Genomic DNA, 12,789 nt, shown 5'->3' on the forward strand with positions numbered 1-12,789 from the left:
AGAGGGACAGGAGGAGGCGTGGCTTTCTGTTCTACGTCGAACATAACGGGAGAGGGAGGGGTCAAGCAAGTCAACACGATTGTTTACATGTTGCAGGTATATTGTTCGCGCGAGGAATTCTCACACTATGTAGCACGATGCAATGGGGCGATTAATTTCATTTACAAGATTAATTATATCTCAGAGAGTGGTCTAGGCCTACTCTTCATACAACCGAATGAATCCGAAGGCGCTGTACACGAAAGTACAGCGGGTATTTCGGTTATTAGGTTACATAGGTTAACACCACTTTCCAATTGATTTTTTTAATTGTTTACTTAAAAGTAGGCTATGTTACAAGTTGTAATATGTATTGCTGATGTATTATCAGAAAAAAATGTAACTGAACAAACTTCCTCGTGTAACGTCAAAAATAAAAGGATATGTAAAGGACTGCATAATGCAACCACCGGGTGGCGAGAGAGGTCAGATTATTGAAACGGTCACAGAATGTATTAACACAGCTAACTGTGCGCTATCCTTCCAAAATGACATACTTTATTTCCAAAACTATCAACTTTCAATGTACTAAAGTTAATGGCCTACTCACCTTTTCCTAGTTTTCCCCCATAATACTAGATTATCTAGATTTCATTTAAACTGCCAGTTTACGTGTGTTTATGGTAGCCAATAGCCATATTGTGTTATCAAAAGAAAACATTCCCCAAACATGTTCTTTTTACGCACTGGGCATATGAATAGGCAAAGTTGAGGCCTTCGATATGACAAAAACAGACATAAATATTGTAACAATTTGCAAAGTGTTTATTTATCAAACTGTTCTTGTACTCCAGACACATTTTTATCCTGCCCCCTCACCTTTAATGCTGTTACGAAACAGAAGTATTAATCGGTCATGGAGAAAGGACAGGGTACACAGTGTTTACAGATTAGACGCCAGCTTTCTCTAAGTGCAGATCTATTTAGTTCTTGTACTAAATTGTTCCAGAGTGTTTATTCAAGACTGAAGTGTCACTGAGACAGTCAGTTACCATGGAGAAGGTAATTTTTTTTACAGTCAAGAGACAAGCGCTTCTGCAGATTTCTACAACTTCAACCCAATATTCAATATGTAGTGGCCTGTTTGATGAAGAATGAAGTGACACCAGTCCATCTATCCACAAGGTTTCACCTGAAACAAAGAGGACCATGGCAGCGTAAGGACAGGCAGGGGTTTTCTGGTACCTGGAGACAGCTGGTTCCTGTTGTCCTCTGCAGCCTGGAGACTGCTTTATTGTAGTGTTCTGTAGTCTGATGACAGAGCAGGTGTATACTGCCTGCATGGTGCTCTTAAAACCTTGTGGTTGAAAGCATTTAGTGAAGGTCAAGAAACAACAAGTTCAACAAGGGTTGGAGGACTATTTCCTTGAATTCAGATTTGTTTGCATAAATAAAACGCATGGCCTTTTTTCTAGCATACCAAACGTTGTGATACAACTCCAGACATTGTTATGTTTTGATTGTGTGAATATATCTCCGACTCAAAGTAGCTCAGTCTTTCATCAGACCCTACAAGATTCCCCTGAGCACTCTGTGTCATAACCACCTACCCACTCCCACTCCCACCTAACACACCTCTTCCAAACCCGTCATCGACTCAAGGAATTTTAGATACAAATTTCAAACAATGTCTTAATGAGGTCCAGGCTTTTGGAAGGGAAACAAAATGACCTGATGTTATCTGTTGTTGACGGTGTGCAGGAAATCCAGGCCAGATGTGTGAGACACTGGGTCCTCAGTCTCCCACCAAAACACCATCAGGCCACTGACCAATGATTATGTGGAAAACACTCTCACACATGGACAGGGAATCTACCAGTCACTGGACATTAAAGGTTTACTGAGAGCAGTGTGAATCAGTCCAAGTCTCTCTCTCTCTCTCTCTCTCTCTCTCTCTCTCTCTCTCTCTCTCTCTCTCTCTCTCTCTCTCTCTCTCTCTCTCTCTCTCTCTCTCTCTCTCTACGCTCTCTCTCTCTTACTCTCTCGCTTACTCTTTTACTCTTTCTCTCTCTTACTCTCTCTTACTCTCTCTCTCTCTCTCTCTCTCTCTCTCTCTCTCTCTCTCTCTCTCTCTCTTACGCTCTCTCTCTCTTACTCTCTCGCTTACTCTTTTACTCTTTCTCTCTCTTACTCTCTCTTACTCTCTCTCTCTCTCTCTCTCTCTCTCTCTCTCTCTCTTACGCTCTCTCTCTCTTACTCTCTCGCTTACTCTTTTACTCTTTCTCTCTCTCTCTCTCTCTCTCTCTCTCTCTCTCTCTCTCTCTCTCTCTCTCTCTCTCTCTCTCTCTCTCTCTCTCTCTCTCTCTCTTACTCTCTCTCTCTTACTCTCTCTCTCTTACTCTCTCTTACTCTCTCTCTCTCTCTCTCTCTCTTACTCTCTCTCTCTTACTCTCTTACTCTCTCTCTCTTACTCTCTCGTTTTGTGTACGTATGAGAGACAGATTGATCAGTGGATTGCTTTGAGGGTTCTATAATGAATGTGCTATTCATCAGCCTCATATTGTTGCAGACTGAGAGACTTGCATAGTTCCACTTGGCTCTGGAGACTCACCAAACCCACAGTAAGCCAGTGTTATAGCACTAGTATGTTTATACCATCAGACCCACAGCCTGAGTATGGTATTACTAGTTAGCATGGCGTCATAGGCAGACTAGACTCTCTCAAGTCAGAATGGAAACAGGACCCTTCTGCTCACAGCAGACATGAGTCATGACAGGCTCTCCTCTCAGCCAGAGTGGATTGAGATGAAGAGTCCCACCAGGCAGAGCAGATACATGGCTGGACCTAACTCTCACATGTTTGTCATAGCCAGTATATTTACATTTATTCATTTAGCGATTTTATCCAAAAGCGACTTCCAAGAGAGAGCTTTACAAAGCGACTTCCAAGAGAGAGCTTTACAAAGTGCATAGGTCACTGATCATAACAACGAGATAGCCACAAAACATTGCGAGTAGCCAAAACATTTACATTTAGTCATTTAGCAGACGCTCTTATCCAGAGCGACTTACAGTAAGTACAGGGACATTCCCCCGAGGCAAGTAGGGTGAAGTGCCTTGCCCAAGGACACAACGTCAGTTGGCATGACCGGGAATCGAACTGGCAACCTTCGGATTACTAGCCCGATTCCCTCACCGCTCAGCCACCTGACTCCCCCACAATGAAGCACACATTGTGAACAACCAAAGTAAGTGCCAAAGGGAAGAACCATAAGAGCATGTAGTTAAACAAGTTACAATTAAACAACATGAACTGCTATAAGTGCAAGTGTACCTGTGAAAAAAAACAAAAACAAAGACAAGCAACAATAATAAAAAACAATATATCACAGCGAGTACAAACAATTTTAAATCAGTTACCACTAACCACAAGAGCAACAAGTCTCTGAGCAAGAGTCATTGTGATCCTTGAGGAAACTAACATCGGGTCAAGTGAACCATTCCTAAGTATATGGAAAAACCACTGTGTTTATACAGTCCAAGACAGAGAGTTGGCCAAGCCAGCTCACTTAGTGAATGCAAAACACTTCCCTGGGAGAGGGCACGAGCCCAGCCCCCCTACCATACAAGGCTGGGGCCAGGACAGAGGCTGGGGCCAGGACAGAGGCTGGGGCCAGGACAGAGGCTGGGGCCAGGACAGCAGGACAGAGGGGATTCATGGGTACTGGCTGGATGGTCTTTGTGGAAAATGACCAAAGACCAGCACACTCTTTCCAAAAACTCTGGTTAACTATGATGGAGATATGTCTCTTGGCTGGTAAATAGACTCGTCAGTAAGGCTCTTCCTCTAGAAGGAGGGCTGTTAAAAGTGTGAACACCACCAACCACCTCCACCCCCCACCCCCACCCCCCACCTCCACCCCCACCAACCACCCGCACCCCCGCGGGAGGAGGTGGATTAGGGGGTGGAGTACCTGGAGGTGGTTGTTATTGTCCTGACAGATCTGGAAAGGAAACTCCTGCCAACAATTCAACATTTGCCCTTGCCAAATATAGCACATATACTGGTAAAAATAACAGATTTACTGTTGCTTCGCAACTGAATAAAAGCCAAACATACTGAATTATTTTTAATAATTCCTCATAAGGCAAAAGTTGATTTCAAAGTTGACTCTATCACGACAGTGAAGCTGTACGGTGTGTTTTAGAGACAGACTCTCTCATTTTCCCTTTTCTCTCAGAGAGCTGAGCTCTCCACACCAGGGAGACGCACCATGGGAGGGTTTGCGATGATATTGCACTACTAATTATGTACAATTTCTATCCGATTATTGCTTATAAAAACACTCCTTGTGTCTTTGTGCTTTTGTATCCATGCAGACTATTAGCCACCTCTAGCTCTGAGGGGCATCACTTCAGGTCAGTCAAGGCACTCACGTGTTGATTTAATTTTTACAATGGAAATAGGTTTGACTTTGCTGGATCAGTTTTGTCTAAGGGGAAAACTCCCTGCCTGGGATCAGCTTGCATAGCACCAGTACATTCAATAACAAGCCAGTGAGCAATTTTTGGTGGACAGGAAATAAAATCACACTTTGTGTAAAGGCCCTTTAACAAGTAATCTCAAAAGGCTTCACAGAGACCCATAGATCAGCACTTATAACCAATCTAAACCCTCGGAGAAGACAAGTAAAAAATTACCTAAAACTCTGAGAGAAATATGGAAGAAACCTCAGGATGGAGCAATCCAGTGAGGGCTGGGATCCCCTCCTCCAGAGACAGGCCAATGAGAGATCCCCTCCTCCAGAGACAGGCCAGTGAGGGCTGGGATCCCCTCTTCCAGAGACAGGCCAATGAGAGATCCCCTCCTCCAGAGACAGTCCAATGAGAGATCCCCTCCTCCAGAGACAGGCCAATGAGAGATCCCCTCCTCCAGAGACAGGCCAGTGAGGGCTGGGATCCCCTCCTCCAGAGACTGTTGGTAAAGAAAAGGATATGCAGACTCTAGCTGGAGACCAATAGATTAAAATACATCTTATATTATTATATTAGCACCCAAAGTCCCTCTGGAACAAATCACTGATGAAACATTCCTGACTCGTATCTTTCTGAAGCGTAAAAGAACCACAACTCTAACCCTTGTAATAAATCTGTCCCTTCAGCATTCAACACACTCTGTCTGCAGCCCAGAGGCCTGATGGTGAGGCGACTGCAATGCAGAAATGGACCTATAGCATCTGTCACTGGCGTGTTTGTCAGCGCTATTGACAGGAAGCGTAGGACATGTCCGCCAAGACAACTGTCACACACATGCATTTTCAGGCCGTGAAATACAAGGAGAAGAAACTGTGTGTGCTTATTGTTACAGCATGGAGTGAGAATGCGGTACGAATGGTCCTTATTAGATGTTTGGATTAGGTTAAGGACGGTGCACAATAGTAAAATTACAATGTGCTGTATAAATGCCTTTGTTCATTTAAAACTCCCTTGCCTCATGGTTTAATGACTGATGGTTCTGTGCCTGTTAACTCTTGAAATACTGAAGCACCCAAATACGATCTAACCCTAACCCAAATACGATCTAACCCTAAATACTGAAGCACCCAAATACGATAATCCTCTCTCCACTTACTCTTTATGTTCGTTTGTTTTTTTGACAGACACGGATAACTGATTGTTCTCGAAATGACAAACACTTTTCATCTTCATTCTCTTTCTTTCTCTCTCCTGCACTCCCTCTTCACATGTGCAGACAACACTCCTCCTCCCTCCTTCCCTCCCCCCACCCCGTTTCCCTCCCACTCTTTCTGTCGCAGCTTCCCATACACACGAGGTGGGTCTTTGGCATCGTCCTGCAGCCCCTCTCACCCTATCGCTCCCTCTCTGTATTCTCAGAACTCAGGACACGATGAAGCTAGCAGCACTGTGCGTGTACGGGACCCTGCTCGTCCTATTCAGCCCAGCAGGAAGCTCAGCAGAAGCCCTCCATGGAGACGTCTACTGGGGCCAGGGGCCAGGAGGCTGCAGGGTGAGTCTGAGCCCGCTTGGACCATGTGGTGGAGAGGGGATGGAAGGGAACATGTGCACCTACAGGGTCAACCTGCCAGCCCTCACCATCCAGCTACCCAGACAGCTCCAGGACCTGGAGGAGACCCTGAAGGAGGTGGAAAGCCTTCAGAAGACCCTGGAAGAGCTGAGGACAAGGTGTGAGTGCAGGGGGAGCCAAGAGGACAGGGAGAAGGAGGGCTGCGGGGGGAAAGAGAGGGAGAAAGAGGGAAAGAGGGAGATACTCAAGGACAAAGACAAGGAGTGGGGTAAAGAAAAAGAGACAGACAAGGCGAAAGAAGGGACAAAGGGGGTGGAAGGGGATGAAAACATTGACAAGGATCAGGAGAGAAAGATTTTGGAAGAAAGTGAGGGAGGAAGTGAATGGGAGAAAACAAATAAAGGAGAGAAAGGAGGTAAACAGACCAAAAAGGAGATGTTATGGGTGCCAAAAAGAACAACTGGTGGGGAGAAGGAAAGTCAGGGGGGTAAAGTGAGAGAGAAGGATGTGGAAAAGGGGAAAGCAAATGCGGAGGACAGAAAGAAGGATAAAGAGAAAAAGAGAGAGGAACACAGAGAGAGAAATAAGAAGGGAGATATCCAGCAGGGTAAAGTGAAGGAGGAGGAGGTAAACAAGGTGAGGGATGAAAAGAGAGAAAAGGAAACGCAGGTTCATCCTCCGCTGCAGGGGAAAAAGGAGAAGGAGAAAAAGACTCAGGGAGGAAAAGAAACATGGAAACCAACTCCAACCCCAACTCAGGGACTTGTGGAAAAGAGGACAAAAAAGCCCCAGACAGAAGACAGGGAAAAAGAGACAGATGAAAGGAGAGAGAAAGAACTAGAAAAACAGACTTTGAGCCATGGAAAAGCAGACAAAGATAAATCTTTAATGAGAGGAGAGGAGGAGGAGGAGAGGACAGCAGAGAAGGAGTCGGGAAAGGAGATCAAGGAGGAGACAGAGAAAATTATTCAGAGTGTGCAGAGAGACAGTGGAGGAGAGCTGTCATTAGACAAGGGGCCAGATACACCCAGCTCAGTATCAACCCTCCGCCCAGGTCCTGGACCTGAGCCCTCTGAACCCTATGATGCATCCACCTTCATATCACCACCAGGCACTGGCTCCAGTCTTACATCTCTCACAAAGCAGAGGGATGATCTCAGACCTTCCCCAGGAAGCAACATCAGCCCTGGGTCAGTTCCTGCTGCCCCCTACCCTCCCTTTGACTCCAGCAGGACAACCAGCCCAACCCACAAGACTACAGTACAAGATCGAGACCAAAGCTCAGGGCAGAGGATCAGTGCTTATTACCCCAGCCCAACGACCACCAGCCTCAGACCCAGACCTGCCCAGAGGCCCCACATCACAACCACCAGGTTGGGACACATCATCAATGCAGCTCTCAGGCCCAGGAAGACCAACTCTAGCAAGATCACAACTTCCAGCCCCAGCCTCACAACCACCATCAGGTCCACAACACACCGGAGGCCTGCAAGACCCAACCCCAGGTTGAAACCTAGCCAAACTGCCACAACTCACAGTCCCGACCCAGAGACTAGCCATGGGACTGGCTACTGGACCACTTCTAGCACATCAGGCCTGGCAGCAACCACCTCTAGGCCTGGGAAGATGATCACCACCACATCTATTCTAGAAACCCGAACGGACCCAAAGCTCAGCTCGCCCAACCATAACTACAGGACTCCCATTCCAGGATCTAAATTGAGGCCCAGGGTTTCTGGCCCACCCAGGAAGCCATTTAAACCAGGCCTGAAAGGTAAGGCCATCTCAAAACCCAAGCACAAACCCAGTCCGACTAAGTCAACCTTTTCTAATCCAGTCTTTACTAGACCTGACCCAGTAGGTGTTGTTCCAGTTACTACTATCAGTTCCAGTCCTGAGAAAAACAGCCCAAGCACCAGGACTAACTACAGAATAACTAGCGCCGCCAGAGCTAGTTCAACAACAAGTTCAACAAGACCTAGTTTAACATTTAGTTCAACAGGAGCTAGTTCAACAACAACCAGTTTACCAGGAGCAACCACAACCACCCCAGCCTCAAGCCAAAGGATCACCAGCCCAAGTTCAAGGACCTCCAGTCACAGCCCATGGACCACCTCAGCAGGAACCCAGCCTGTTGAGGTACAGAAATCTAGTCCAACAACTAGAAGTTCACCTCAACACAGATCAGTGAGCAGCAGCTCCACCTCACAATCTAAGACAGGAACGTGGTCCAAACCAAACCTTGGGCCAAATCCAGGGGAAAATGCTCAATCCCATAACCCTAAACCTGGGACACTGCCACAACCCAGACTAGAGACAGAAAATACACATGGGATACAGTCTACCCCCAAGAATGAAACTATAACTAGGTTACAACCTAAACCTGGATTACAACCTAAACCTGGTTCACAACCTAAACCTGGATTACAGCCTAAACCTGGTTCAGAACTAAAACCTGGATTACAACCTAAACCTGGATTACAACCTAAACCTGGATTACGGCCTAAACCTGGTTCACAGCCTAAATCTGATTCAGAACGAAGACCTGGATTACAACCTAAACCTGGTTCACAACCTAAACCTGGATTACATCCTAAACCTGGTTCACAGCCTAAATCTGATTCAGAACCAAAACCTGGATTACATCCTAAACCTAGTTCACGTCATAAATCTGGTTCAGAAGTAAGGCCTAGATTACAACCTAAACCTGGTTCACAACCTAAAACTGATTCAGAACTAAAACCTGGATTACATCCTAAACCTGGTTCACAACCTAAACCTGGTCTACAGCCTAAACCTGGTTCAGAACTAAAACCTGGATTACAACCTAAACCTGGATTACAGCCTAAACCTGGATTACAGCCTAAATCTGGTTCACAGACTAAACCTGGTTCACAGCCTACATCTGATTCAGAACTAAGACCTGGATTACAACCTAAACCTGGTTCACAACCTAAACCTGGTTCACAACCTAAACCTGGATTACATCCTAAACCTGGTTCAGAACTAAAACCTGGATTACATCCTAAACCTGGTTCACAGCCTAAATCTGATTCAGAAGTAAGACCTGGATTACAGCCTAAACCTGGTGGAAAACCAAGACCTGATCTGGAATCTAAACCTGTTCCAGAACCTAAACCTAGTGCAGAACCTAAATCTGGTGTAGAACCTAGATTCCATCCAAGGACCACCATTCCATTCTTCAACATACAAAGCTCCTCCACAAACACTCCATCAACCTCTAGCACCACAATAAAGTTAATCAAACCAAACCGGAAAGTATCCCAGACCGGCCCCAGATCAACTCCCTCCATCAGACCCAGGACCTCCACTACCCCCAGCCTGAAGTTACTGAGCCTAACCGGCACAGTCCAGATTTTAACGACAAGCCCCACACTGGTAAAGACCAGTACGGACTCAAGGACCATGATTAACACAAACCAAAAGACTACAACACCCATCTCAAGACTAACCATCTCAACCCAACAAACCACTCTGAGGTCTAGCCTCAACAAAAACACCCACACCAGGACTACCACTACCACTGCTCCAACCCCAGTCAGGCCAGCAAACACACCCTCTGGTCCTCCTACTCCCAGTCATCATCCACCTAACTCCACCCCCATGCCTGACTCCTCCACCCCCATGCCTGACTCCTCCACCCCCATGCCTGACTCCTCCACCCCCATGCCTGACTCCTCCACCCCCATACCTGACTCCTCCACCCCCATACCTGGCTCCTCCACCCCCATACCTGGCTCCTCCACCCCCATACCTGGCTCCTCCAACCCCATACCTGGCTCCTCCACCCCCATACCTGGCTCCTCCACCCCCATACCTGGCTCCTCCAACCCCATACCTGGCTCCTCCACCCCCATACCTGGCTCCTCCAACCCCATACCTGGCTCCTCCACCCCCATACCTGGCTCCTCCAACCCCATACCTGGCTCCTCCACCCCCATACCTGGCTCCTCCAACCCCATACCTGGCTCCTCCACCCCCATACCTGACTCCTCCACCCCCATACCTGGCTCCTCCACCCCCATACCTGGCTCCTCCACCCCCATACCTGACTCCTCCACCCCCATACCTGACTCCTCCACCCCCATACCTGGCTCCTCCAACCCCATGCCTGACTCCTCCACCCCCCTGCCTGGCTCCTCCACCCCCATACCTGGCTCCTCCACCCCCATGCCTGACTCCTCCACCCCCATACCTGGCTCCTCCACCCCCATACCTGGCTCCTCCACCCCCATACCTGGCTCCTCCACCCCCATACCTGGCTCCTCCACCCCCATGCCTGACTCCTCCACCCCCATACCTGGCTCCTCCACCCCCATGCCTGGCTCCTCCACCCCCATACCTGGCTCCTCCACCCCCATGCCTGACTCCTCCACCCCCATACCTGGCTCCTCCACCCCCATGCCTGGCTCCTCCACCCCCATGCCTGGCTCCTCCACCCCCAGTGCACGGGAGCTGCGTGTGAAGACCAGCAGGGTTTCTGCCAGCCTGAACACCAGCCATGTCCCTGGAGGTGGGCAGAGTGATCAGAGGCCTGTGCAGGCTGCTCCTCCAGGTAACACACTGACTGTATACTTCATTTTATATTTGTATCTGACTGTTTACATGCATGATGGTTAAATAACATTGTCTCTTCAGGAATCCAACTTTTAAACTAATTATATGACCACTGCCCATTTAGTGTATGCATCCCAGTGAAACTTTTATGGATGGCTTGGAATCAGGTTAAACACTCATAATTCATGCAAAAAGGTCATATCGACACTGCAGCAATAAAGTGAGCAAGAGGAGGTGGAGGGAAAGAGTGACAAAGTGGAAATTATTTGTAACAGTCCTGACACAATCTATAGTGGTTTTCAAGCCAGTATTATGTGATTTATAAGCGTGTTAAAGGGACATGCTCATTGTGTAGGAGCAAAGAAAATAAAAGTGGGAGTTGTGATGACAAATATTGGTAAATAAGTATTATATAGAGGTGACATCAAGTTCAGTGTTAAAGTTATAAGGCTTGTGAAACAGACCAGGGTACCTGAGGTGCTTCTAATGAGCCTAATCATCTGGACATCTGAGATCATCATCTTGGTAACAGATGCTGCGGTTCTCTTTAATGTGAGGAATGTGCGAGCGTGTGCATAGAGCATGTGTCTCGATGCACGATGAGCAGACAGCTGCAAGGGTTCCTACGAAGCCCGTCAGACTAAACAGCCTCCAACACTGTGACACAACTGTCGTTAAGTGACTTATGAAGTGTCATATTAATCTGTGTGATCTGGGGGGTTTCTCATAGGTGACAAATGAGATCCACAGTTACTGAACCTAAAGATGTGAATCTGTAGGCGTTGTTAAATGCCTATGAATCCCTATATAACATATCCTCTAATAGCATGTTTGTTGTGTTATACTTCTGTGACATTCCACAAAGTTCAGCAAACATATCTCTGTACATTTCCAGCACCCAGGGACTGCTCTGATCATATGATCAGTGGAGCGCAGAACAACGGCGTCTACCAAGTGACCCCTGACCCCCGAAACAAAAGCTTCTCAGTGTTCTGTGACATGACATCACACCGTGGTGGCTGGACGGTCCTGCAGCGGCGCCATAGCGGTAGAGTGAGCTTCAACCGCAGCTGGGAAGAGTACCGGAGAGGATTCGGGGGGCTGGCGGGAGGGGATTTCTGGCTGGGCAATGACCACATCCACCTGCTTACCCGGTCCAGGAACATGGTGCTCCGGGTGGATCTGGAGGACCTCATGGGGGCTCGGGGGTATGCGGAGTACAGCCTGTTCCGGGTGGCCAGCGAGAGGATGCGTTACCGCCTGTCTGTGGGAGGGTACTCAGGCACGGCAGGGGACGCGCTACGCTTCAGCAAGAACTACAACCACAACAACCAGGCCTTCACCACCCCAGATCGTGACCACGACCGCTACCCCTCTGGGAACTGCGGGGCGTACTATGGCTCCGGCTGGTGGTTTGATGCTTGCATGGGTTCCAACCTCAATGGGAAGTATTACGTGGGCCGGTATAAAGGAGTGAGGAACGGAATCTACTGGGGCACATGGCCAAACATATCAGCAGAGTTTTACCCCACAAACTACAGACTGGTTTTCAAGTCGGTTCGCATGATGATCAGGCCCAGAGGCTTTGCACCGTAAGCAGCGCAGCGAAGGGACGCCATCTGGGCATGCTTGAATGCAAGGAGGAAGGACTCTTTCTAGGCAAATGTGATTTTAACCAATAACCTTAAATCAAATATTACCGTAACTTTATCCCTAACCTATTGGTGAAGCACAAACAACCGGGCCCCCACGGTTAGTGTAATGCTACCACCTAGTGTTAATAATTCATACTGCTATTTCAAGGGTTTAGCGTGAACTGTAAGGATGTAGATATTTACAGACGTTTTTAATCTTCTTATAGTCTATTTGTTTACTACTGGTAAGAAATGTGGAAACATGATTTATGTGATTTATGAGCTGTGACGGAAAGAGAAAGTACTCTATTTCGAAGTGTTTTTGCTCATTGGGGTGTGTAAAGAAAAGGTCATTGCTATTGTACTGGAATGATTGTTTGATAGTCAATTGATATATTACCGTTGAATGTTTTATACTCTCTGTTGAAATACAATTAAATTGTGTGAAAAAACGTTATCTGTCTTCGTAAAGTCCGAAAAGATCATTAACCAACCAAATGACAATTGCTTTTCTCTCAATTCTCCACATTTCTTTCACGCAAGCCTTTGAAT

The 12,789-nt window shown here is 47.2% G+C and overlaps 1 protein-coding gene across 1 annotated transcript; it reads left to right on the forward strand.

Moving 5' to 3' along the window:
• Positions 1-10,129: 10,129 nt before the first annotated feature.
• Positions 10,130-12,680, forward strand: LOC134021710 (fibroleukin-like). The gene is made up of 2 exons (XM_062462809.1): positions 10,130-10,601; positions 11,499-12,680. The coding sequence occupies exons 1-2, from the start codon at positions 10,154-10,156 to the stop codon at positions 12,197-12,199; spliced, it is 1,149 nt and encodes a 382-aa protein (XP_062318793.1). The 5' UTR covers positions 10,130-10,153; the 3' UTR covers positions 12,200-12,680.
• The last annotated feature ends 109 nt before the right edge of the window (positions 12,681-12,789 follow it).

The sequence above is a fragment of the Osmerus eperlanus genome, chromosome 5, assembly GCF_963692335.1.
Source record: "Osmerus eperlanus chromosome 5, fOsmEpe2.1, whole genome shotgun sequence".
Classification (NCBI taxonomy): domain Eukaryota; kingdom Metazoa; phylum Chordata; class Actinopteri; order Osmeriformes; family Osmeridae; genus Osmerus; species Osmerus eperlanus.